The 25,019-nt window shown below is 49.5% G+C and overlaps 2 protein-coding genes and 1 long non-coding RNA gene across 11 annotated transcripts in view; all 3 read left to right on the top strand.

The window, feature by feature from the left end:
- Window positions 1–8,379: 8,379 nt before the first annotated feature.
- LOC309666920 (retinoic acid early transcript 1E-like) lies at window positions 8,380–13,283 on the top strand. Its single transcript, XM_082475058.1, is given in 6 exon segments — window positions 8,380–9,929; window positions 11,049–11,229; window positions 11,839–12,009; window positions 12,012–12,101; window positions 12,358–12,492; window positions 12,495–13,283. Coding segments are annotated over 6 exon segments (750 nt in total). The 5' UTR covers window positions 8,380–9,902; the 3' UTR covers window positions 12,641–13,283.
- A 31-nt stretch (window positions 13,284–13,314) lies between these two features.
- LOC309666926 lies at window positions 13,315–16,527 on the top strand. The gene is made up of 2 exons (XR_014267350.1): window positions 13,315–13,433; window positions 13,824–16,527. It is a non-coding gene; the product is annotated as an uncharacterized lncRNA (long non-coding RNA).
- A 4,418-nt stretch (window positions 16,528–20,945) lies between these two features.
- The window catches only part of LRP11 (LDL receptor related protein 11), a 64,332-nt gene continuing 60,258 nt past the window's right edge, over window positions 20,946–25,019 (top strand). For all 9 annotated transcript variants that reach the window (XM_082474769.1, XM_082474765.1, XM_082474767.1 and 6 more), the window contains exon 1: window positions 20,946–21,720. In XM_082474769.1, the coding sequence (XP_082330895.1) occupies window positions 21,090–21,720 (631 nt within the window). In that variant the 5' untranslated portion in view covers window positions 20,946–21,089. The remainder of the gene's footprint in view (window positions 21,721–25,019) is intronic.

Raw genomic sequence — 25,019 nt, forward strand, 5'->3', positions numbered from 1 at the left:
ACCACTGAGCCCATCTGACCTAATGAGTAGTGGCTGAGGAGCCCAGATCACAATGGACACCTCTGGGTTGCAAGGTCATTTGACATCCTATGACCAGAGGCCTCATCTCTACCAGGCCCCAGAACCATACCAGGAGCCACTTTTAAATGGTGTGGTTTCCCCCACTGCAAGTGGCATGGCCGTGCTTCAGGACACAAGGGGTCTGTGTTGTGGGCATCCAAATGGAAATGCCATATACTGCATGCAGCACTTTTCCTACCACAGACACCTCTAATGTCATAGGTTCCGCTGGGTTATCTGCCCAAGAAGCAGGTCCAGCCACACTCATCATTCACCAATTGTCTGTGACTGCTTTTGTGCTAGCACAGCAGTTGCAACAGAGACCTATGGTCTGCAAAGCCTGAAATATTTCATATGTACCATTCCAGAAAATCTATGTGTCACACTGGCAATTAAATGGAGATAGAATGGGGACCACATCCCTGCAGCCTCAGAGAGGTTGTAGGTTGGTACTCATCTCTGTCATTTCCTCCAGGATATGATATTGTTTTACACATACTATTTGGGGAATGAGGAGGCAGTGTCAGAAGTTTGAACTTGGAAATCACTGCTATGGTAGCCCTCACCCCACGGTAATTTACTGACTACAAAGATTTTCCATTCTTGTTGCAAATCCAATGCATATGAAATGAGCACTGTGTTGGATCTGTAGACCCAGTGACACCCCTGTAAGCAGGACCTGGGAGAGATGTCTATCCTTTACCTGGCCCTCATGCATCACTTCAACAACAGGGGGAGCCAAGATGATGCTTCAGATCTGGGGCACGATGTTGGTCACAAACTAGGCCCATATGAACGTGGCAGGAGCCTCTGCTTCCCAGGGTCCACTTACCCGAGTCAATGTCCATGTGGCTTCAAAAGATGGGAAAGGCCCGAAGGACTTCGGCACTTGCTGTGGTGATGAAAGGACCCTCCTTGGGTCTGACAACCGGCTCAGTTCTGGAAACTGGGCAAGGATCGGATGTTTCGTTGGGATGGCTGCTTTCAGCCTTCTGATCATCCAGCCTTGTGTTTGTTTCTCTCTGTTTCATTTCTTTCAGTCAAGCAGTTGGTATCCGGGTTGGCCGCCCATCTGTTCGCCTCTAGGATTGCTCTGTGCTATTAGCCAGCCTCACACTGTCTGCAGTCAGGCCCTGGCTGGCATTGGGACCCTTTAATCTCTTTGACCATTGCACCTGCTTTGCTCCTGACTCAGACCACCCTCACCTGGCATCTGCTATTTCCACATTTTCCATCTCTAGTACAACTGGAAGCCGATTGGGAACACCATCTCCTGCCCCCATTCCTGACCTTCAGCAAGAGCCATCCTTGAGCTGTTGGAGATGCTTCTCATCCGTGCTTTCCTCACAGGCTCGACAGAGTCCTTCAGGCTTTCCCACCAAGTGGGGTGGACTGAACACTTTTCTGCCCTTTCCTACCACGTCCGCCCTGGCAGCTTCACCTCCCTGAGCCTTTTGATCCCCTCCTCTACCACACGCCTTGGAAGTTCTGGATTTTCTCTTTCATGCAATGTGGGCCAGGTAACAGATTAGCAGCATCTCCCCAGGCCTTGCTGACTCCTCTGCCCCGTAATTGTAAGCTCCCTTCTCCAGCTTTGGGTTCTGTGCTCATCCACCCCCACTGGGATCCTGCTTCCTCGGGAGCAGCCCCACACATTCTCCATCTCCCCGCAGGACACTGAGCTAGATTCTGACAATCCTCTGCCTCTAGGCTTTTCCCGCATAGCAGCCTGGCACGTCTCTGGAAAGGTTACGTGTTGACTGATGCCGGGTACTGACCTGGTGGACAAGGGGACATATCCAGGATGTGTGATTTCTGCCAGGCGGGGCCTCCTCCTTCTCCTCAAGGAAGGGAGGGGCACTGCCTATATGGTGAGGGGGAGGAACCAGCGGGGCAGTCCTTGCTCTGCCAGCCCAGGCCTACAGATTTACTTTGCTGTCCCATAACTGCGGTAAAGGGGGGATATGGGTCCTTCTCTCCCACCCCCAACCTCACCTGTGTTTTTCCTTCACAGATGTTCACTCTCTTTGCTACAACTTCACCGTCCATCCTAAGCCCAGACCTGGACAACCATGGTGTGTGGTTCAAGGCCAGGTGGATGGAAAGGTTTTTCTCTCCTATGATTGTGGTGGCACTAAGATCCAATCCATGAGTCCCCTGGGTGAAGAGGTGAAAGCCACAAAGGCCTGAACAAGGGCACATGGAAACACTCAAAGATGTCGGGGACTTGCTCAAGGAGCAGCTGCCTGATGTTACCCTGGAGAAACACACGGCCAGGGGTGAGTTAGAAAGTCCAAGTGCAGGAGGAGCAGACTGGGGACTTAGCTGCATTCATTGTTTGGGGGTAAAAAATAAAATAAAGTTGGACATTGGTCCTTCCCTAGTAGACCAGTGGAAAGAGCAGACGTTGGAGGAGAGAACAGGGCCAGATTAGCTGGGCGCAGGGGAGGCAGACACAGGTGGGGGCAAAGAATTTGTCAAGCCCAGGGACTGAGCTCCTTCCCACGTTGGGGCAGACCCTGTCACCCCGCAGGGCAGGATGACGTGAGGTGTGAAGACGATGGACGCACCAGTGGATCCTGGAAGTTTGGCTTCAACGGACGGATGTGGCTCCTCTTTGATTCAGAGAATGGACAGTGGACAGTGGTTCGTTCTGGAAGCAGACGGATGAAAGGGAAGTGGGAGAGTGACAGAGCTGTGACCAAGTTCTTCAAGAAGACCTCCATGGGAGACGGTAGGGCCTGGCTTCAGGATTTCTTGGTGCACTGGGAGAAAATGTTGAAGACAAGGGGTAAGTGAGAAGAGGAGGAGGAAGTGGCAGTCCTCTCAAGGGGACATGGACCCACCCCTGTGTGTGTGTGTGTTTGTGTTTGGGAAAGTGATCCATCCGAGGTGGGTTCTTCCTGGGAGAACAATGGCCCCGGGCATGTTCTACCATCCTCCCTTCCTCTTCCCACCTCCTGACACCTGCCTCAGTGCACAGGTCTTGGGACCATTTAACATGGATTCTTGCTGACCCCAAACATGAGGGCATCATTCTGATTTCAGAGATGTATTTCGTACTGTTCCCTCTTTCCAGAATCTTTTTTTAAATCTCACCTATTCCATTTCTGGAAATCTGTCAATAGCACCTCAAACGTCAGCTCGTGAGAGGACTTCTCTGTTCCCATCCTCATGTGTCACCTCCTCCTCTGTCACAGCAGGAGTGAGTGGCTATATTGGAACCCTTGCTCCCCCATTAGCTGTCTGAGTCCCGTGGGGACATGGCTCATCCCTTCCCCCCATGTCCCCTCAGGACCTGTCACGGGGACCGCCACGTGGTGAAAGAGAACGGCATGCGTAGTAGGGGAACCTGGGCCGGGGGGCTAAGGCGGGATCTCCTCAGTTTGGGGTCTGGACAAGGGCTTTCGCTCTTCCTGTCCTTGCGGCATCACCCACCACGGGCCCCCAAGCCCAGTCCAGGGCCACAGCCATCAAGCCCATCGCCTGGATCCTCCCCGTCGTCCTCTCCTGGTCCGTCACAACTGGCATCCTGCGCGGAGTCGTCTACAAGAACAGGCACTGAGGGAGGAATTCACAGGGAAGGAAGGGGCGCCTGGCCTGGTGTGAGGATGGGAGAAGGTGAATCCCAGCCCAGCCCCTGCCCCTCACTGAACCTCCTCACGCTGGAAATGAAGCCAGGTGAATAAGACCTCATATCGCTCGAGAGCAATCACTCGGACGAGCTCAGCCCTGAGTTCCGATAGCTCCTCACTGTCAGATGACAGTGGGAAGGGGGAGAGGCCCCCACGAAGGCTGAGGGCCTGTTGCTGATAAAAGAGTTTAGCAAAGTCTGCCTGACTCAACACGGACACCGGTTTGGCAGGGCCCAGTGGTAGGTGGTGAGGGGACAGCAGGCGCACACAGTGTGGGCAGGACTCACATTGGGTGAGAGCAGCATGGCGGCTCCACGTGATGCGTCAAAGCAAAGGGGACGCATCCAGGGGGCTAAGAGGAGAGGGGCCGGGGTCTCAGCCCAGGAGGAAGGGGCGGGAAGGCCTTTGCAGACCCAACTCCAAAGGCCTGTTCTCACAGGAAGTCGCTTGGGTCACAGCAGGCAAGACACAAGGCCAACAGTAGAGACCGTGCAGGACAGAACTAGGAGGGGCCGGTGCTCCGCGGAGCGGTGGGAATTCTGGCTCAGCCCGTTGCTCACACGTGGCCCCAGCCTCCTGCGGACCCCAGAGCCCCAGTCACTGAGCGGCCCCTGCCTAGAGCAGAGGTGACTCGGGAGATGGGTGGGACTGAGCTGGGGTGGACGCTCCCAGGAAGAGATGGAGTGCAGCCGGGACCCTCATACTGAGAGCTGGGTGTGCTGCTGGCTAAGAGGCCTGGAGAGGAGGGAAAAGAAGGAGGTTTGCCTGCAGCCCTCCCCAAGGCCATGAGGACGCAAGGCCCCTCTTCCACGGGAACTGCCACTGGGTCCTTTAGGCCCTCCTTCAGGGAGGATCAGGACCTGAGTAAAGTGAGCAGATTGAGTCCTTACTGGCTTCAGTCTTGAGCCTAAGTAGGTGGTAGCAGGGCCTGGGGCTGACTGTGATGCAGGAAAGGAAAGAGGTGAGAACAAGCTGCCGGACCCAGGGTGGGGGTGGGGGGCGGAGGACATACATGCCCCTCAGTGAGGGCGGGGCTGGAGGTGGGGAGGGACTGGGGAGGGGCAGCCCCAGGAAGGATTGCCTCCGCCCTGTGGACCAACACCTGTTTCTTTTCTGAAGGCTGACGGTGCTCCAAAGCCTTCAGACAGGTGCTCTGTCTCCCTCAGGCACTTGGCCTTTGCTTGGCCACCTTTGATCTCCTGCTGTTCCTGCCTTAGACCCCAGGAGATCAGACCCTATGAATCCCGAGTCTGCCGTCCCATCCCGATGACACGGCAGAAGCACCATCTCGTGGCCTTTATCACATCTGGTGAACATCTTACTCAGCATCTTTTCTTTTCGAACATATTTTGCCACTTTCTCTTGGTGCTAAGTGATGGAATCCCTGCACTGAAACGTTCAACTGCTTGAACAAGAAATCTCCACAAACAGGACACTTTCCAACTTCTTCTAGTTTGGGAAAACTCAGACTCTTCTCTGCGTCGTGACCTCGTTCTTGCAAATGATGATATTGCAAGAAAAATATCATCTGCTATTACAGGACTTCAGGGATTCTTTCTATGTCCAGAGAAGCAACCTCAGTGTATTATCACCAGAGTGAAGTAAGTCAGAAAGAGAAAAATAAATGTCGTATATTAACGCATATATGTGGAATCTAGAAAAATGGTACAGATGAACCTATTTGCAGGGCAGGAATAGAAATGCAGAGGTAGAGAACAGACGTGCGGACACAGGGGGGAAGGGGAGGGTGGGATGAATCGGGAGATTGGGATTGACATCCACGACCATGTATAAAATAGCTAGCTAGTGGGAACCTGCTTTATAGTACAGGGAGATCAGCTTGGTGCTCTGTGATGACCTAGAGGGGTGGGATGGCGGGGAGGCGGCGGGGAGGGGAGGTCCAGGAGGGAAGGGACATATGTATACATATAGCTTATTCACTTCATTGTACAGCACAAACTAACACAGCATTGTAAAGCAATTATACTCGAATTAAAAAAAAAGAACAAAATTTTATTTATGACTGTTTCCCTTAGTAATTTATTACACTATACTGATATTTAAATCAATATCTCTTTATTGCAAAAAACTTAATTACTTCAGATTTCTGTTTTATAATCCAGGAGAGAATTCATGGCATTTCACCATTCTCCATGTTATAGGATTAAATATAACCGGTGATTCTGCTACATTTCTTGTGGAAACAGAGAATGCAAGGATTGCTCTTAAAGTAACATGCAGTCCAGCTGTCTGTCTCAGACATTATCCACATACCCTGGATGCAAATGTATATTCTGGAATTTAAACAATGAGATTTCTTTCGATTGTGCCCAGATCCCCGTCCCCCTCAGTGGTGACTCTCCTGTGATTCCTCCGCCTTGACCTCCCTTTCTCCAGGGAGAAGTCAGTCTTCACAGCACAAACACGTCTACTTCGAAAAGTTGTTTTATTTCCCCATGGGTAGAGGATCATATTCAGAATAAATAATGAACTCCTACAAATAAATAAGAGTAAGTTAAACTCTCCTAAGTTTTGGGCAAATGCTTGAGTAGTTCACAGATGGTGAGTAAGCCTGTGAAGAGACTGAACATATCCCAAATAACCAACATGACAAAAAAAAAACACTGGGATACCCTTACACATTCATATAATTGACAGCATTTTATTTATTTATTTATTTATTTTAACATCTTTATCGGAGTATAATTGCTTTACAATGGTGTGTTAGTTTCTGCTTTATAACAAAGTGAATCAGCTATACGTACACATATATCCCCATATCCCCTCCCTCTTGCGTCTCCCTCCCACCCTCCCTATCCCACCCCTCTAGGGGGACACAAAGCACCGAGCTGATCTCCCTGTGCTATGCGGCTGCTTCCCACTAGCTATTTTCCATTTGGTAGTGTATATATGTCCATGCCACTCTCTCACTTCGTCCCAGCTTACCCTTCCCCCTCCTCGTGTCCTCAAGTCCATTCTCTACGTCTGCAAATTGACATCAGTCCTTGCTGCTTCACTCTGCACTTTTATGTGATGGAGAGGGCTTCGTTCCTTCAACCTCATGAACCAACCTCTGCCAGCTTCACACTTTTCTTCTGCAGCTTCTTCACCTCCCTCAGCCTTCATAGAATTGAGGAGAGTTAGGGCTTTGTTCTGGATTAGACTTTGGCTTAAGGCAATGTTGTGGCTCGTTTGATCTTCTATTCAGACCAGTAAAACTTTTTTCGTACCAGCAGTAAGGCTGCTTTGCTTTCTTATCATTTGTGTGGTCACTGGAGTAGCACTTTTGATTTGCTTTAAGAACTTTTCCTTTGCAGTCACAACTTGACTGACTGGCACAAGAGGCCTAGCTGCTGGCCTGCCTTGGCTTTTGACATGCCTTCTTCAAAAGCTTAACCATTTCTACCTTTGGATTTAAAGTGAGAGACGCATGATTCTCCCTTTCACTTGGACACTGAGAGGCTACTGTAAGGTTATTAATTGGCCTAATTTCAATATTGTTGTGTCTCAGGGACTCAGGAGGTCCGAGGAGAGGGAGAGAGATGAGGGAAGGGAAGGTCAGTGGAGCAGTCAGAACACACCCAACATATATCGCTTAAGTTTGCCATCTGATATGGGCACAGTTCCTGGCTCCCCAAAACAACTACTGGGGTAACATCAAAGATCATCGATCATACAAAAGCAAGATCAAGATGGCCGAATAGGAAGCCCTGAGCTCCCCTTTCCCATGAACACACCTCAAGTACAACTACATACAGAACAACTCTCTCTCTCTGTGAAGATTCTAATGCTAATGTCTTCCAGAAACACCCTCACAGACAAACCCAGAAATCATGTTTTACCAGCTCTAAGGGTATCCCTTAGCTTAGTCAAGTTGACACATAAAATTAACCAGGACGAAGGTTTCATACTGCTTGAAAACAGTTACTTAGGCAAGCTCAGCTTTGAGTTCTGATAACTCCTCAAAACCGTCAAAAGCCTGTGGGAAAGGACAGAAGCCCACACCAAGTTTTATGGCCTGTTGATGCTGAAAGGGATTTTGCAAAATCAGGCCTGAGGCAAGCCAGCTTCTCCCTTTGGGAGGGGCCCATGTGGGGGTGGTGTGGAGACAGCAGAACACAAGGCATGAGCAACAGGCAAATTTGGGTGAGAGCAGCACTACTTACAGCAACCTAGTGTCCACTGATGGATGCATGGTGAACGAAAGTGATATATATATTCACATAACAGAATAGGATTCCTCCATAACAGAGAAGGAAATCTTGTCATTTGTGACAATATGGAAGGACCTTGAGGGCATTAGGTCAAGCGAAAGAAACCAGAAAGAGAAAGACAAATATCGTATTATCGTGATTGTGGAACCAAAAAAGAATTTTTAAAAAAAACTCATAGATAGAACATAGTGGTGGTGATTGTCAGTGGTGGGGATTGGGGAGGATGTGAGAAAGGGGTGAAGACAGTAAAAAGGACAAACTTCCAGCTATAAAATAAATAAGTCCTGTGGATGTAATGTACAGCATGGTGAGTATAGTTAATCAGACTGTACAGTTGACCCCTGAACAACACAGGTTTGAACTTTGTGGGACCACTTTAACTCGGATTGTTTTCAATAAATACAGTACTACTCCATCTGCCATTGGTTGAGTCCGGGCTTGGTTGAATACTCCAACGAGGAATCGAGGAATCGCGGATACTGAGGGCTGCCTATGGAACCTGAGCACCAGAGGATTTTGGTATCCCAGGTGGGTCCTGGAACCAATCCCCAGTGGATACCGAGGGACAACTGGATTGTATCAATATATTTGAAAAGTGCTAAGAGAGTAGATCTCAGAAGTTTTCACCAAAAGGAAAAACAATTTTAACTACGTGTGGTGATGGTTGTTACCTAAACGGTTATGGTTTTCATTTCACAATATATACAAATAGCAAAACATTACATAACATGGAGGAAGAGTGAAAGCAGAACCACTGATTCTGCTAGATTTCTCATGGAAACAGACAATTTAAGGAAAAGCTAGATCACCAAAGGGTAGCTTTTGCCCAGACTGGAACTCTGGGATACTCCTCGCAAATTCTCGGTATTTATAGTCGAACTGTCCCTTTGCCATGGTGGCTTCTCCACATGTTCTCATGACAAGTCACCAGCGGAGCCCCACGGCAGATGAGCTAAAAAGTGCTGATGAACCACAGCCGGTGAGACGACACTCTGACGTATCTTACATCATTCTTGCATCGAACCAATACACAGCGTCAGTGCGAAGTGAGGGGTGCGCGTGTGCCGGGGAAGACCCGTGCGCCTGGGACCCTGGAGGTTCAAGATGAATGTGGGGACCACTGTGGATGACGAGCAGGGAGGGAATGTTGCTAGAGAGAGTGGGTGGTGCCCTGCCCCCTCTGACTTGTCCTGGCCTTGATCACAGACGACCTAGAAGGGCGGTGAGATTCATGGAACCGAAAGCGGGGAGGGGCAGTCGGAAGAATAAATTAGATGTCCGGTGCCATGCACTTTTATTTATTTATTGTATCTATTTATTTAGCTGGACTTTCAATGAACGCCACCCAAGAACGACTGCCCTGTGGCCGCTGCCAGGTGGGTGGGGAGGAACGTCTGATTAGGAAGCGTGGGGGGCGGGGCCGGAGTTCTAGGAAATGGGGCGGAGCCGACCCGGAAGTCAGCTGGCTTCCGTGGGAAACGCGCAGTGAAGTTGTAACCTGTTCTCCCTGAGCTGCTCGTGGAGAGTAATTGGCGAGAAGTAGCTCTCGGTCTCCAGTCCCGGGTCCCCAAATCCCGCCCAGGTTGGCAAGAGGAAGGAAGCTCGTGGTCGCCCCGCGTCCCCGTCCCTTCTCGGCGCAGAGACCTCACTCACCCGGCTCCGCGGCCCGGGTGCTCCCACGTCGCCCAGAGGCTGTTTGTTCCCGGCCCCGCGAGCCTCCCCGGAGCGCGGGACCTCGGCCCGGGCTCCTCTTTGTAGCCGCGGCGGGTCCCGCTCCCCCCGACGCCGCTCGGGACGCAGCCGGCCGAGCTCTGGCCGAGCCGGGGCGGCGGGACGTCGGGGAGACAGACATTCGAGAGAAGACTGAGGGATTCAAACTGAAAACCCCGAGGAGAGAGTTTTCGGAACTTCTCTTGTGCTTGCAAACAGCGACAGCCTCAAGCTGGGAAAGCAGCGTTGGGTGGACCGGGCAGGCGAGGACCGCGCCCCACCGATGGCAGGCGCTCGGCCCCGGAGACGGGTGAGAAGGGAAGGAGTGCGCGGCTAGTGGAGCCCACGGCGGGTCCCCCAAGGGTTCAGTCCTATCCCGCCATCCCCAAGCCACCACCCCTGAGACCGCTGTGTTTAGCCAACCGCGCGGGGGATGGCCGGGGCGAAGAGGGTGGGGTGAGGGGAGAGACGCGGAGGACGAGGGGAACTGCCAGGCGGGAGAGGTTGGGGGCTGCTGGTTGATAAGAAAGGAATGAAATTCCTACACCCTTGCTCTGAGCTTGCTCCTCCAGTGGCCTTGGAGGAGTTTGCAACGTGCAAAGAACAGAAGCTAGTGATAACGTCCCAGCTTTTCTCGAGTCTCGGCTCCAACAGGACGGTTGGACTCTATTGCGCACCCGCCTTCGGTGATAGACCAGGTGCGCTCTGCCTGCAGCTAGCTTGATTAACACTGGGGTGCACTTGGTGAGAGTGAATCTTAATCGTTAAAGAGAAAGTTGGAGAGGTTAGGATGGAGACTGGAGGTGGGAGAAAATGTGGGACGAGGAAGGGAGAGATGGGAAAGGGAGGCAAAAGAGGCAGCGGGGAGAAGGGGAGAGGAAGTTCGTTGGAAGGTTAGAGAGGAAGTGGTTGGTGGAATGAGGGAAGAGGAGATCATAACCCCCAGCAGTTTTGCTCACGCCACAAAACGGGGTTTTTTGGGGCGGGTGAAGGGGGGTAGGTCATTTAAAGTGAATTTTTTAAATATTTATTTATTTATTTAGTTTTGGCTGCGTTGGGTCTTCGTTGCTGCGCACGGGCTTTCTCTAGTTGTGGCGAGCGGGGGCTACTCTTCGTTGAGGTTCGCGGGCTTCTCATTGTGGTGGCTTCTCTTGTTGCGGAGCACGGGCTCTAGGCGCACGGGCTTCAGTAGTTGTGGCGCTGGGGCTTAGTTGCTGTGTGGCATGTGGGATCTTCCCGGACCAGGGCTCGAACCCGTGTTCCCTAGATTGGCAGGCGGATTCTTAACCACTGCGCCACCAGGGAAGTCCTTAAAGTGAAAAATTTTTTTTTTTAAATATCATCACTTAAAAAAATATGAAGAATTACATTTCGAATACTTGCAAAATGCTCCCTTGGTGTAGTTGTTCTTTGCATTGTTTTTCAATAGGGCTTCCTCAGTCTTGGACTAAAGACTTTGGGCGGTGCTCAGGGGTGGAGGTACAGATACACGCCAGGCTACCTTTTGCGGGTTACTCTCCTAAAACTGCCGGGAGGAGTGTTGCTGGCTCACACTACAGGTCTTCTTTTGCTGATACTGCTGCTGATAGAACCCAGGAAGACTCTGGGCAGTGAGTGTCCTGGGATCTGGAGACCTGGCTGGGGAGGGGCAGGATGGGAGGCGGGCAGGAATGGAAAGGGCTCCACAGTGGTAGGCACCTGTCCACAGTGCTCTTAGGATGGTGAGGGTGTGGTTTAGCTGGACTGGCTGCCCCGGAGGTGTGGGGACCCCAGCCTAAGGCAGGGTGCCTGACCTGTGCTCGTATGGCAGCTCTCCCTCTCCTGCCAAGTCCCACCTCCTACTCCGGGAAGCCTTTCCTGATGACCCGGGACCCATCATCAATGTGGCATGTGTCATCCTATGGTGTCTTTTTCCCCTTTTTGAAAGTCCTGTCTGTTCAGATAGATTTTAAGTCCCTGGAGTACAGACACTGTCTTGTATTTTTGGTACCTCAACAGTTGGTACATGACGCTAAAAAAATTTGTCAGATAAATCCTCCTATGTGCACCCAAGGGGTCCATGGTGGCATCAAAGTGTTTAATTAAACCTCAGACAGTTAAAGGTGAGGCAGGACTAAGGACGCAGCAGATGGAGGGGGTCTGGGATGGAGGCCCCTCCCTCTGCAGCCAGGCCCCTCATGGGGAGTCTCCGGGGACACACCTGTGTTTTTCTCTCGTGGATGCTCACTCTCTCTGCCTCGACCTCACTGTCGGATCTCAGTCCAGACCTGGGCAGCCCTGGTGTGAAGTCCAGGGCTCAGTGGACACAAAGCCTTTCCTCCAGTATGACAGTGACAGAAGCAAGGTCAAACCTTTGGGTCTCCTGGGGGAGGAGGTAAATGCCACCAAAGCATAGACAGAATGAGCCAAATGCTGGGAGAAGTGGGGCGAGAGCTCAGGATGGTCCTGCCTGTCATCACACTGGACAAAAGGGAGACCAGGGGTAAGTACGGGAAGGGGGTGGGTAGCTGGAGACAGTCAGCAAGAGAGGGGAAGGAGCAGAGCATGTGCAGGGAAGGAGCTTCGTGTGAAAGAACGGAACACGGTCCAACCTGAGAGACCTGGTGGACCTGATGGGCAGGAGAGGGCAAGTCACGGACAGAAGCGCACAGGCCTCTAGATGTGCAGAGACACACTTGAGCTACGGGAGGAGGACGGGCTGTGGACAGTCCAGGATGCTTCTTTGTGTAGGGGCACAGATCCGCCCACCCTGCAGGTCAAGCTGTGTTGTCAGCGCGAAGCAGAGCGATGCACTGGTGCATCCTTGGACTTCAGCATCAACAGACACACAGCCCTCCTTGACGCGATGAACGTGAACTGGACAGTCATCAATCCTGAGCCACAGGGATCAAGGAGGAGTGGGAGAACCAGGAAGTGGCAGAGTGTTTTAGGAAGATCTCAACGGGAGACTGCAGTCACTGGTTTAGAGAATTCCTAGCACACTGGGAGAACATGCTGGAACCAGAGCCCACGGGTAACTGAGCAGGCTGTGGAGGAGACGGTAGCTCTCTTCAAATGTCTAGTGCCTTCCCTGTGTGGATGTGAGCACATATGTGTGTGTGATTGAAAATATGGTGGATGGATGGAGTGATTGATCTCTTGGTGGACTTCCTGTCTGGAGAATCAGTGACGGGCATAGCATAGGATTTCCCAGCATCCTCCTCTCCTAGCCCACCTCCCTCAGCACAGGAAGGAGCCTCCTTCCCCGTTAACCAATGACCCAGTCCCCCGGCACTGCTAGATGGTCCCCAGATCTGTATACATATTGTGCTTCCAGGCCTTCTCTCCTTCCTGTTGTAGTGATCCTTTAACCAGCTCAGATGTCACTTAACGAAGCCCTCACCCCCTCCCCAGACAGAGTTCAGCACCCCCAGATGTGTCCTCCTCAAAAAGGACTCCCCACAGTAAACAGGGCCACCTGCATGATGATCAGATGGACACGTGCTGTCTCCCTCAGCAGTAATGTGAGCTCCGTGAGGGCAGGGCACAACCCCTGTTCATCTTCCTACCCCAGTGGTTTCACATAATGGGTCAGTAACTTTGCGGGGGGGACATGTGCTGTCTGGGGACAGTAGCTGCTGAGGAAGGTGTACTCTTAGGTTTCACACGGCTTTTGCTTTATTGTTTGTTTTGGAACCACCATTAAATGCCCCGGATAATGACCAGTCTGCATCCATCCAATTAATTGAGTGGACCATCCCATTGATTTTCACCTGCTTCGTCCTAATTGGCTTCGTCGTCATGTAACCTATGAAGAAATCAGGGACCACAGCAGGTGAGAATCAGGCTGGCCTCTGGCTCCTGGGCCTGTCATGTTCTGGTAAGGACTTGGGAGAGGTGAGCCACGGGTCTCACCCAAGCGCCTGCCCACTGACCCATCTCTACCTAGAAATGCTGCACTTTCTCAGTCTTGGGCCCCCGCAGTTCCCAGTAGGGCTGGGGATGACTCGGCTGTTGGGGTAGAAGAGGCTGGTATGGGCAGCAGAACAGTGCAGTGAGGGGAGGGGAAACCAGGCATCCACTCCTGTGGGGGGAGGGGGCGGGCAGGGTCTAAGATCTCAAAAGGCTGGGGGGGGTTGTTGTCTTGCTGAGATGGTACCCAGGGTTCCCCCATCCTCTGATGATAGAGTGATTTAGTTCAACAGTTTACCTGATGTTCTAACAGCCGTTCCATCATCTGATGTTTCTTCCCTGGACCAGGAGAAGGTGGAAATGTTAGACTAACCCTTGTTGGAAAAAACTGACCCTTGATGACAGTCTGGCTGCTGATCTAGTATATTATCTTCTACTCAGAGGTGGGTTTACCAAGAAGGTAAAGAACCCCTTGCTTTCCATGGCTGTTGATGAGCTCTTACTGCAGGAGTTAAGCGGAAAGGAAACGTGTCCAACCACCTTCCTGTACCTTTGGGAGGAGCCTCTCCACTGTGTCTCATAGGCCTTCCCGTCAAAGGGAGGATCAGCACCTGAAATAAAAGAGAGCTCTGTGTGCCCAGTTGTATTGGACCGTTACCTAACACAGTACACAAAAATTCATTCAGAATGGACAAAAGACTTAAATATAAGACCTAAAACTATAAAATCTTAGAAGAAAACATAGGACAAAAGCTTCACGATATTCGATTTGGCTATGATTTCTTGGACATGACACCAAAGACGCAGGCAACAAAAGAAGAAAATAGATAAACTGAACTTCATGAAATTTAAAAATTTTGCACATGGAAAGACAGTATCGAAAGAGTAAAAAGGCAACCCACTGAAAGGGAGGAAATGTTTGTGAATCATATATCTGATAAGGGATTACTATCCAGAATATATAGAAAACTCCTAAAACTCAACAACAAAAACACAAACAAGCTGATTGAAAAATGGGCAAAAGACTTGAACAGACATTTCTCCAAAGAAGATATACCATAGGCACATGAAAATTGCTCAACATCACTAATCATTAGGGAAATAGAAATCAAAACTGCAGTGAGATTCCCCCTCACACCCATTAGGATGGCTTCCATTAAAAAAAGAGAAAATAGCAAAGAACATAACGAGGTTGTGGAGAAATTGGAAACTTGGTGCATTTTTTGATGGGGATGTAAAATGATATAGCTGCTATGGAAAACAATATGGCAGTTCTTCAAAAAATTAAAACTAGAATTGCCATATGATCCAGCAATTCCACTTCTGGGTATGTACCGAAAAGAATTGAAAGCAGGGTCTCAAAGAGATATCTGTACACCTATGTTCATAGCAGCATTATTCACAATAGGTAAAATGTGGCAGCAACCCAAGTGTCCACTGATGGATGAATGAATAAGAATAATGTGTTATGTAGACACAATGGAATATTTTTCAGCCCTAAAAAGAAAAAGATTCTAAAAAAAAAGAAAAGAAGAAGAAAATTCTGACATGCTACAACAGGGATGAACCTTGAGGACATTCTGCTAAGTGAAATAAGCCAGTCACAAAAAGACAAATACTGTGTGATTCCACTTATAGGAGATATACTACTCATATAAGTAAAAAAAACATAGGACAAAAGCTTCACGACATTCGACTTGTCTATGATTTCTTGGACATGACACCAAAGACGCAGGCAACAAAAGAAGAAAATAGACAAATTGAACTTCATGAAATTTGAGAGTAGACAAAATCATAAAATAGATTTTATGAAAATAGAAAGGTTGTTTCCAGGGGTTAAGGGGAGGGGGAAATGGGAGTTAATGTTTAATGGGTACAGAGTTACAATTTTACAGTGATAAGATCTATGGAGAAGGATGGGGGTAATGATTGCACAGCAATGTGAATGTATTTAATATCACTGAACTGTATACTTAAAAATAGCTAAGATGGTAAATTCTGTTATGCATATTTTATCACACACACAAAAAATGTTAAGGGTGTCCACAGTTCCTGGCTCATCCCTGGTGCTGCATTCTTGGCAGCGAGCCTCTTTCCTGACCCCTCCTACAGGGCTCTGAGTGAACCAGTTGACAGCAGGACTGGCTCCGGAGAGAGGTGACGCTAAGATGATGATGATGTGGGTGTCCACGGCTGAGCTGGGTTGGTAGGGTAGGGAAGAGTGGGGACAGCTCAAGAGTGCCTACAACAGGGAACTGAAAATGTGAGCCTGGGACCTTACCTAAAGCTGGAAGATCCCTGTTCCTGGTGTGGGTTCCCCAGTAGGTCTCCCTGGTCTTCAGAGCCTGAGAAAGGGGAGGAGATTGTGTGACTGATACTTTGCCTGAACTCCCAAAACTTTTGGCAGCGGGGACTTCCATGGTGGTCCAGTGGTGAAGACTCCGCGCTGCCAATTCAGGGGGCGCAGGTTCGATCCCTGGTCAGGGAACTAGGTCCCGCATGCCGCAACTAAGAGCCTGCACGCAGCAACAAAGATCCCATGGGCCGCAACTAAGACCCAGCGCAGCCAAATAAATAAATAAAGAAATAGTATATATATTTTTAAATTTTTATTTTATTTATTTATTTATTTTTGGCCGTGTTGGGTCTTCGTTTCTGTGCGAGGGCTTTCTCCAGCTGCGGCAAGTGGGGGCCACTCTTCATCGCAGTGCGCGGGCCTCTCACTATCACGGCCTCTCTTGCTGCGGAGCACAGGCTCCAGACGCGCAGGCTCAGCAGTTGTGGCTCACGGGCCCAGTCGCTCCGCGGCATGTGGGATCTTCCCAGACCAGGGCTCGAACCCGTGTCCCCTGCATTGGCAGGCAGACTCTCAACCACTGCACCACCAGGGAAGCCCCAGTAAATAATATTAAAAAAAAAAAAAAACTTTTGGCAGGGACTGGAATTAACTCCTGGTGGAATGGAAGAGAAAGATGGTACAAGTCAGTGAACAGAGAGGTGATGGGAAAACAAAAGAAGTGACTCCCTGAAGAGGTGAAGAGTCCGGCTCTGGGCTGAAAACCTCTGTGATCTCTCTGGCCGGCCTTACAGCCTCACGTGGAGAGCTGCCCTCCCCACCCCGGACTGGTGACAGCAGGGCACTGCAGTCTCTCTCAGGGCCCATGCCCGTCATGCTCTTCGAATATTCACACTCCCAGCCCCAGAGCCCTCCTTCCTAGGTCTTATTTTCCCAGGCCCTGGGCCAAGGTTCTCTTCTGGTGCTTCTGCTGAGGCCTCCTTAAATGAAGAGGACGGAGAAACCTTGAAGACCCTTGTCCCCCCTCTGACTCAGACCCAGGTCTCTCTCCTCCGAGTCCTTCCCCTGCCTCCACCTCAGGGTCCATAAAGCTGCTGGAGCCTTTCACTCTGGTCTCTGAACAGTGAGGCGACCCTACACAGGCCATTCCATTGGGGAAAATGGAATAGAGGAGTTGGCACTGCCTCTGGGTTCAGACTCTGGCTGTGCTCTCACAGTAAATGATCAAAGGCTTAACTCTTTCATTTTAGGCTTGTCGCTTTAATCAGCTGGAACATCTCCCAGCTCAGCTGAGCTCCTTCCAAGGAGCTGTGGGGTGTGGTCTGAGATGTGGAGAGACTTGGAACGGGCCAACCATGTCATGATCTGACCCAGGTTGCCTCAGCTTTGAGACACCAACAGGAAGCAACACACAACTGGTGTGAGTCACTTGTGCCCCTAATAGCTGAGGGCCTTGGCTTCTAGCCACTGTTCTCTCCCCTAAGACCAAGAGGAGCTGCGTACCCCAAGCCAATGTCAGAGGGCGCCATCGGCCAGGCGAGCTGGGCGCAGTCAGGCTGCGGCTTGACCTGTCACAGCTGCTCCACTGGGCCCATCCGGAGCTTCCAGGGTGTCCAGAGAGATTTCTCCCTGAATCATCCCCAACTTCACTCTCTCTGCTGGTGCTCACCCGCACTCATCCGCAACAGTGACTTCACTTCCTACCCACATTACATGTCATACTGTCTTCCAGAGCTGCAAAGTAAATAACCATTTTACTGAAATAAAAACCGAGCCACAGTCAGAGGTGCCCATCCCTCCCCTCACCACTCCTTTCTGATTGTGACCTGGGTAAGTTGGCAGCCTCCCTTAACCTCAGTTTCCTCGTCAGTCGCTCAGAGAGAGAAGCAGGACACTCTCACTAAGCAGTGAGGAAAAAGTGAGATCACATTTGCAAAGCACTTGGTACCCAGAAGATGCTCAACCAATATCAGTTCTCTTCATTGATTGGGGAAGGCTTCAGTTACTTTTAAAATCTCCATGAACCCCCAGAGAGAAGCCTTCTACTCCCTCTTCTGACTAGAGAACCCCAAATCTCTCCCTTTACAGAAATTCTGATTTCCTTTCCTTCACTATTTTTTTTTCTTTATTCACCTTGGTGCTTTTTCTTCTTGGTGGACTTGAAATACATTATTATAAATATCATATTTTAAAATACTAAATATGCACATGGTAACACATGCACTGTTTCTTTGTGCTAATAGTAGCTTATATTTTATTTTTTTAATTAAAAATTTTATTGAAGTATAGTTGATTTACAATGTTTTGTTAGTTTTAGGTGAATCACTGAATAAGTGATTCAGTTATGTATTATATATATATGTATATATACCATATACCAATCTATATACCATATAGATTATATGTATATATACCATATACCAATCTATATACCGTATAGATTATTACAAAATATTGAGTAGAGTTCCCTGTGCTGTACAGTAGGTCCTTGTTGTTTATCTATTTTATATATAGTAGCATGTATACGTAATAGCTTACATTTTAAATGGAAACTCTGAGCTCAACATAAAAGAGACATAGGAATTTTTTTTTTTTATTGGTTGTGCCACGTGGCTTGTGGGATCTCAGTTACTGACCAGGGTTTGGACACGGGCCACGGCAGTGAAAGCACGGGTTACTAACCACTAGGCCACCAGGGAACTCTGGAAATTTTTTTTTTTAATTAATTTATTTATTTATGGCTGTGTTGGGTCTTCCTTTCTGTGCGAGGGCTTTCTCTAGTTGTGGCGAGCGGGGGCCACTCTTCATCGCGGTGCGCGGGCCTCTCACTATCGCGGCCTCTCTTGCTGCGGAGCACAGGCTCCAGACGCGCAGGCTCAGTAATTGTGGCTCACGGGCCTAGTTGCTCCGTGGCATGTGGGATCTTCCCAGACCAGGGCTCGAACCCGTGTCCCCTGCATTGGCAGGCAGATTCTCAACCACTGCACCACCAGGGAAGCCCTGGAAATATTTTTTTTAATTGAAGTAGAGTTGACTTACAATATTGTATTAGTTTCAGATGTACAGCAAAGTGATTCAGTTAAGTATATATATATTTATATAACATACAATAACCTATAATGGAAAATAATCTGAAAAGCTATATATACATTATATATATATAATGTATATGTAGTTATATATAATGTATATATATTTATATTTAGTTTTTTATATATATGGTTTTTCAGATTACTTTCCATTATAGGTTATTACAAGATATTGAATATAGTTCCCTGTGCTATAGAGTAAATTCCTGTTGCTTATTTATTTTATATATATATATAGTAGTTTGTATCTGTTAATCCCATACTTCTAATTTACCCCTCCCCTGGAAATGTTTTTTCTGGTCACCTTTTCTCTCATCCCTAAGCTAGATTGGATAAAATTTTTAATATCTTTTAAAAATTAGCAAGTAAATAACACTTAAAATTTCTTTAGTTGTTAAACACAATCGGTTGTATTTTACATTCTCCATTACCTTACTACACTGTCCATCTTTGCCAGAACTCTTTTCACTGTTTCCTTTGCAATCCCTGTTTGCATATGTATAATAGTTTCTAAAATAGGGGTACCTGCAAATCAGTCTTTCCTTCCATTGTGGTTTTCAAACATATGTATTTCCCACCATAAATAGAAAAACAAACTTAATATAGGTTATAGAAATGCAATTTTCCCTTAAAAAAAGGAAGGAGAGTATATATTTTTAACAAATGGGATTCCACTGTGCATACATTGCTGCCTCTTCCGTGTGTCACTTAATGATGTATCTGGGAGATACACAATGCAAAGTATTCCACAGCATGATTATACCAAAATTTATTTAACCAGCTCTCACTTGTGTAGATTCAGGGTGTTTCCAGCTATTGCTTTTGCAAAAAAAGCAATACCCACCCAGAAATTTTAAAGTTTCACCCACAGAAACTTTAAAATTTCTCCTTTTCGTGGAATGGCAAGAAATACTAGATTATTTTTTTTTTCTATTTTTACTTTCTAATTTCACCTCCTACTCTGTTCTGGACCTGAAAACAATGGGTTCCTAAACGTCATCTGTGAAAATAAAAGGTACAGGAGAGACTGCCATTTTCCAATCCAGTTATTTATTCTTACCCTCCTACAAATTACAGACATTTTTAAATGTAAAATTCACAATGTTCAAGTTTCTAAAAAAAAAAAAAATTCTGGATGTGCTAAAAAGAAGGAAATGTGATTCATAATCGTGAGGAAAACGAATCAATAGAAGCAGACCCAGAAATAAACAAGATGCAGAAGCTGCTCACGGGTAGCTAGAACTCTCAGGTGCAGCCTTCCCTGGATTGGACGTTTTCGTATACCTTATTAAGTCACGTAAAACACGATTCCTCTAGATCTTACAAGACCTCAGCTGAAGGCCTCTGCTCACGCTGTAGAGTGAACTCATCAGGTCCCCATAAGCGACTGTGTTCAGATTTCTAGTTAAGTTTGTGGAAAACTGAGTGAATGGGACTACTAGTTGTGTATTTTCCCACAGCACTGCCCGCCTTCTGTTACCCAAGTGCATTTTGGGGACCTAAGATGGAAACAATCAGGGGCGCCGGAGGTGAAGGACTGAACATGGTGCCTGGTGGTTCCCCAGTTGAGCATGTCCCTTCGCTAGAGCCGGCCCTGAGGTCACACGGATTTGTGGAGACTCCTCCTCCCCTTCTCCCCAGGTGTCCGTATCCCTTGGAGCTGACAACTGAGCAGGTCCGGCTGGTTAATAAAGCCTGGCGCGCTTAGACACGAGCCCCGCGCAGATGCGGAGGGCCCCGGGCGCAGAGCCCAGCTCAGGGACCGCTACCCCACTACCAGGATACTTTCCGGGTCTGCAAAACGGGCGGGTGTGGGCGGGGTCCCTGCGAGCGAAGGGGGGGCCGGGCGGGGCGGGCCTGGGCGGGGCTTGACGCGCCCCGCCCCCGCGGCCGCTTTTCATCCCCGGCTGGTGATCCTCGTTCAGGCCGCCTCATCCTCGCGGAGCTCGCGGCGGCTCGGGGCAGAGAGTAGCCGGGGCGCCCAGAAGCCCCGGGAAAGGACGAGGAGCGGGGCCGGGCCGGGCCGGCAATGCCTCCAGCTGCTGCGGCGCCTGCCGGCGACCGAGCGCCCGCGGCCTCGGGGGCGCAGCTGGGCCCCGGGGAGGCCAGGCTTTGAGGCGCTGGGGCCTAGCTCCCCCGCCTCCCTCGCTCTCTGCGGCCCCGCTTCGGCTCGCTTCCTCCGCCGCCGACCGGCATGGCCTCCGCCGCCCGGGAGAGCGCGGGCTCCGGGCTCAGGCCGCCGCCACGGCTCCCGGCGCTGCGCGGGCTGCTGCTGCTGTGCTTGTGGCTGCCCAGCGGCCGCGCGGTGGGGTCGCCCTCCGCGCCGCTGTCCGAGCTGCACGCGCAGCTCTCGGGAGTGGAGCAGCTGCTGGAGGAGTTCCGCCGGCAGCTGCAGCAGGAACGGCCGCAGGAGGCGCTGGAGCTGGAACTGCGCGCGGGCGGCGGCCCCCAGGAAGGCTGCCCAGGCGGCGGCGGCGGCTACAGCGCCATGCCGGACGCCATCATCCGCACCAAGGACTCCATCGCGGCCGGCGCCAGCTTCCTGAGCGCGCCGGCTGCCGTGCGGGACTGGCGGCAGTGCCTGGAGGCCTGCTGCCTCGAGCCGCGCTGCTCCGTGGCCGTGGTGGAGCTGCCCCGCCGGCCCGCGCCCCGGGCCGCCGCGCTCGGCTGCTACCTCTTCAACTGCACCGCGCGCGGCCGCAGCGTCTGCAAGTTCGCACTGCACCGCGGCTACAGCAGCTACAGCCTCAGCCGCGCCCGAGAGGGCGAGCAGGAAGGCCTGGAAGCTGGCGCCCCGGCCACCGCCCGGGCCTCGCCGCGGCCGGGTAAGCACGCCCCTGGAGGCCGGGGCCGGGCCGCTTGGGTCCTGCTGTCGCTGCCCTTGCACCTGTTGGTGGCTGCATCTGGGAGACCCGCCTAGGCAGGGCCGCTGGGCCCTTCTCAGTCAAGTCAGAAATGAAACACCCTGGATCCAAATTAATGTAACTTAGTTGCGGGCATCCAGAAGAGTGGCTTTGATTTCCCAGTCCTAGGGATGGTTTCTGAGAAACCCCAGTAGATTGATCAGAAGCGGGCACGATGGGCTGCTTGTGGAATTTTTCTAAGCTTAGGGAGGAATGCTTATCTGAAAAGATTCACAGAAATTCGATTTAATGGAGGAGAAAAGTTCAGGGGGAAAAAAATCTATTTTAATCTCAGAGGTTCTTATAAGGAAGGCATGGTGTGTGTCAGGTAATTACAAGAGCAAAATCTAATTAGCTGCCGGATTGCTCATAGCGCACCCTTATTTCCTAGCTTGGCTCTCAGGATTCATGATTCCACCTAAAGTTGCTTTCATCAGATAAAAATAGGAAGGGAAATGTGTCAGGTTATTTTGAAGTGGGTCCAACTGATTCCCATGAACTATGGTTCTCTTTTTTAAAGAGGGAAAAGAAGGGACTTGATTTGTTGAAAACAAAGTTTAAGGCACCTCTCTTTTGAAAAGGAGCTAAAAGTGATGCTTTTCATTTGATAGTTTTACTTTCTGGGGATGCTCAGAATGAGAAGACCCAAACGGGGGGGGGAAAAAATTGTAGCAGTTGGACATTAAGGTCCCTGAGGGAATAAAACCTTGATTGGGCCTGCCTGTGGTTGGCTCAGTGTGTTTGATTGCACTCTGTTGCTGTTTGTTTTATGATAACACAAGAGTGAAACCATAGCAAGATTAGAGGGGCGTAGCCTCTGGAGTCTTCATGACCTTCAGGTCCAAAGAGAAGGGTCTGGAAATCTGTGTCCACAATGGCCCACCTCCCTTCCCACCTCCAGGGGAATAAACATCAAAGTTCACCCTGCAGCTGCTCAGCCTTGAGGCAGACACTGGGAAGGACCCCAAAGTTTTCTCCCTGAAGTGGAGGCAGGAGGCACTTTCACCTGGACCCTTACCAGCATCTCTGAGCCCGCCCGTGGGTGTTACACACACATGCGTCCTCTGCCCAAGCAGGGACTCAAAGATCCCAGCACCGAAGAAACAAAATCCCTTTCCCTTTTTCTCACTGCACATCTGGAAGAAACCAACATTGCCAAGGAGAGCTTTCTTATAAGCCAGGGGAAACCAAAAGGACATTAAAAAAGGAAAGAATATGCCCATGGGGGAAAGAAACTTTAGTTTACTGTAGAAGTTTCTGAATCATTTTTTTCTTCTACTTGGTTTTTTTGGCCTTCCCTTCCCTGGGGCAAGTTTGTCTAGGAATTCAGTTTTGTGGATGTTCAGAGGTACACACAGATGACCACTGGGCTTGGTCCTTATTCTGGAAAAGAACTGCCTTGCTCACAGTTCTTTGGATCTCCAGTAGTATGGACACATGGAAGGGTGCTTCTTAGCCCAGTGCGCCAAGAAGCTGTCTGCAGGTAGGGCAAACGTTACCCTACCCAAATGTCCTGTGTTTTCCCTGCCCAGATTCTTAACCTCCTGAAGTTCTCTGTGCTTCTGAGACTAAGTTTTTCCTTCTTGAGTGTTTTTTGTGTTTCTGAATCTTGTGAGCATGTGTAGTTTAAGGCTAAAGGAGCATGAAAATGGTTTAGAGAAGCTCTTGCAGAGAATTTGTTAGGGGTGCATTTGAGGTGAATAAGAAGAGCATGAAGAAATGGTGGAGGGCCGGGTGGGATGGGACAGCACACGTTTATAGCGGACCCCATCAGCCCTGTTTGTTGCTGATCTTTATTGTTTGATGGGAAGCACTATTAACAAGCTCCTTAGACAAGTGAACTCACTCTGTCCTCACAGCACCCCAAATCTAGGTTCTTTCATAATCCCCAGCGTACTGGAAGGCTTGGTGAGAGAAAGTAACCTGCCCGAGGGTCTCATAGCACCTAAGTTGTGGAGCTGTGCGTTATGAGCTGTGTTCTGGGTCAGCTGGCATGTTTTTCTCCAGCAGCATCGGGCCACCTGGAAGCAGAGATGCCCTTGGTTGGGTTTCCAGGGTGGGACTGACGAGGTGGCCTCAGGGGATCATGGAAGAATGTGCGAAGGAGTGGAGGACGCTTAGAGAGGTGTGTTGAAATGACAGAATCTGCCTGCAGTTGCATGCAAAGGTCAGGGCTGGGGACTTGAGGTCCTGAAACCTGGGTTTGAGAGCCAGCTCTTCTACCTGAGGGTCCCTGCTCATCCTCTTAGGACTTGAGTGCTTGCCTTGCCTTCCAGCCGGGCTGTCATGACGATCAAGGGTGGACGTGCTTTGTGAATTATAAAGGTGGCATTTTTTTAGGAAAATGATCCATGCTAAAGAAAAAGTATGAGCAAAAAAGTTTATTATAGCATCATTTATGATGGTGAAAAAAATTGGTAACAAAATAAAATGTCCAGTAGTAGAGGTTAGGGAATCAAAATGACAACTGTGAAGTTTATGTAGTGACACAGGCAATGGTAGGATATATGAATAAATATCAAAAATAGAAAATAAATTAGTAGGTTAAATTCAGGATGTAACTTTATACTTACTGTAACCAGAATACACATCCAGTGCCCCCAAAGTATAGTGGGAAGGACAGAGCCTTTCAGTTTGACAGATCTGGGCTGACATCTGAACTGACAAACTTATCACTTGTGTGGTCTTAGGCAACTAGGTTAGCCAATCTGACCCTGGTTTCCTCATGAGTATGACGCAGATGACAACACTACCTCAGAGCCTTGTGAAAGTTGAGTGACTTTACGGCTCGAAACACTAAGCATGGTGCCTGGTACAAAGAAATCACCCAAGAAATGGTAACTATTAGTTATTATGATCAGCAGCTCAGATGGAGAAAGACAAAGAGTACACACCAGAAATGATGATAATCATATTGGGGTTGTGAATCATTTTTTCCTAACGTGTTGCAATTGAGAAAAACACACAATGGAAGAAAAAAAGACCACAAAAGCCAACAGAAAACTCAAGATGGATTTTGACCTGTAGTATCTAAGCCTCTTCCCTTAGTCTGGCCCTACTTCCATATCCTCAGCCTCGGCTGTATCATTTGCACCCACGCAGCAAGACCCAGATGCCAGACCTCTTCCTTGTCGTTAAGGCGTTGGTCGGAGCAGCGTGTTGTAAATCAGCGTAGCTAACGGTATACTTCTCTGTATAAAATGCCGCCTTGATATGCTCCA

This window comes from Balaenoptera physalus (genome assembly GCF_965194825.1).
Source record: "Balaenoptera physalus genome assembly, chromosome: 9".
Lineage (NCBI taxonomy): Eukaryota > Metazoa > Chordata > Mammalia > Artiodactyla > Balaenopteridae > Balaenoptera > Balaenoptera physalus.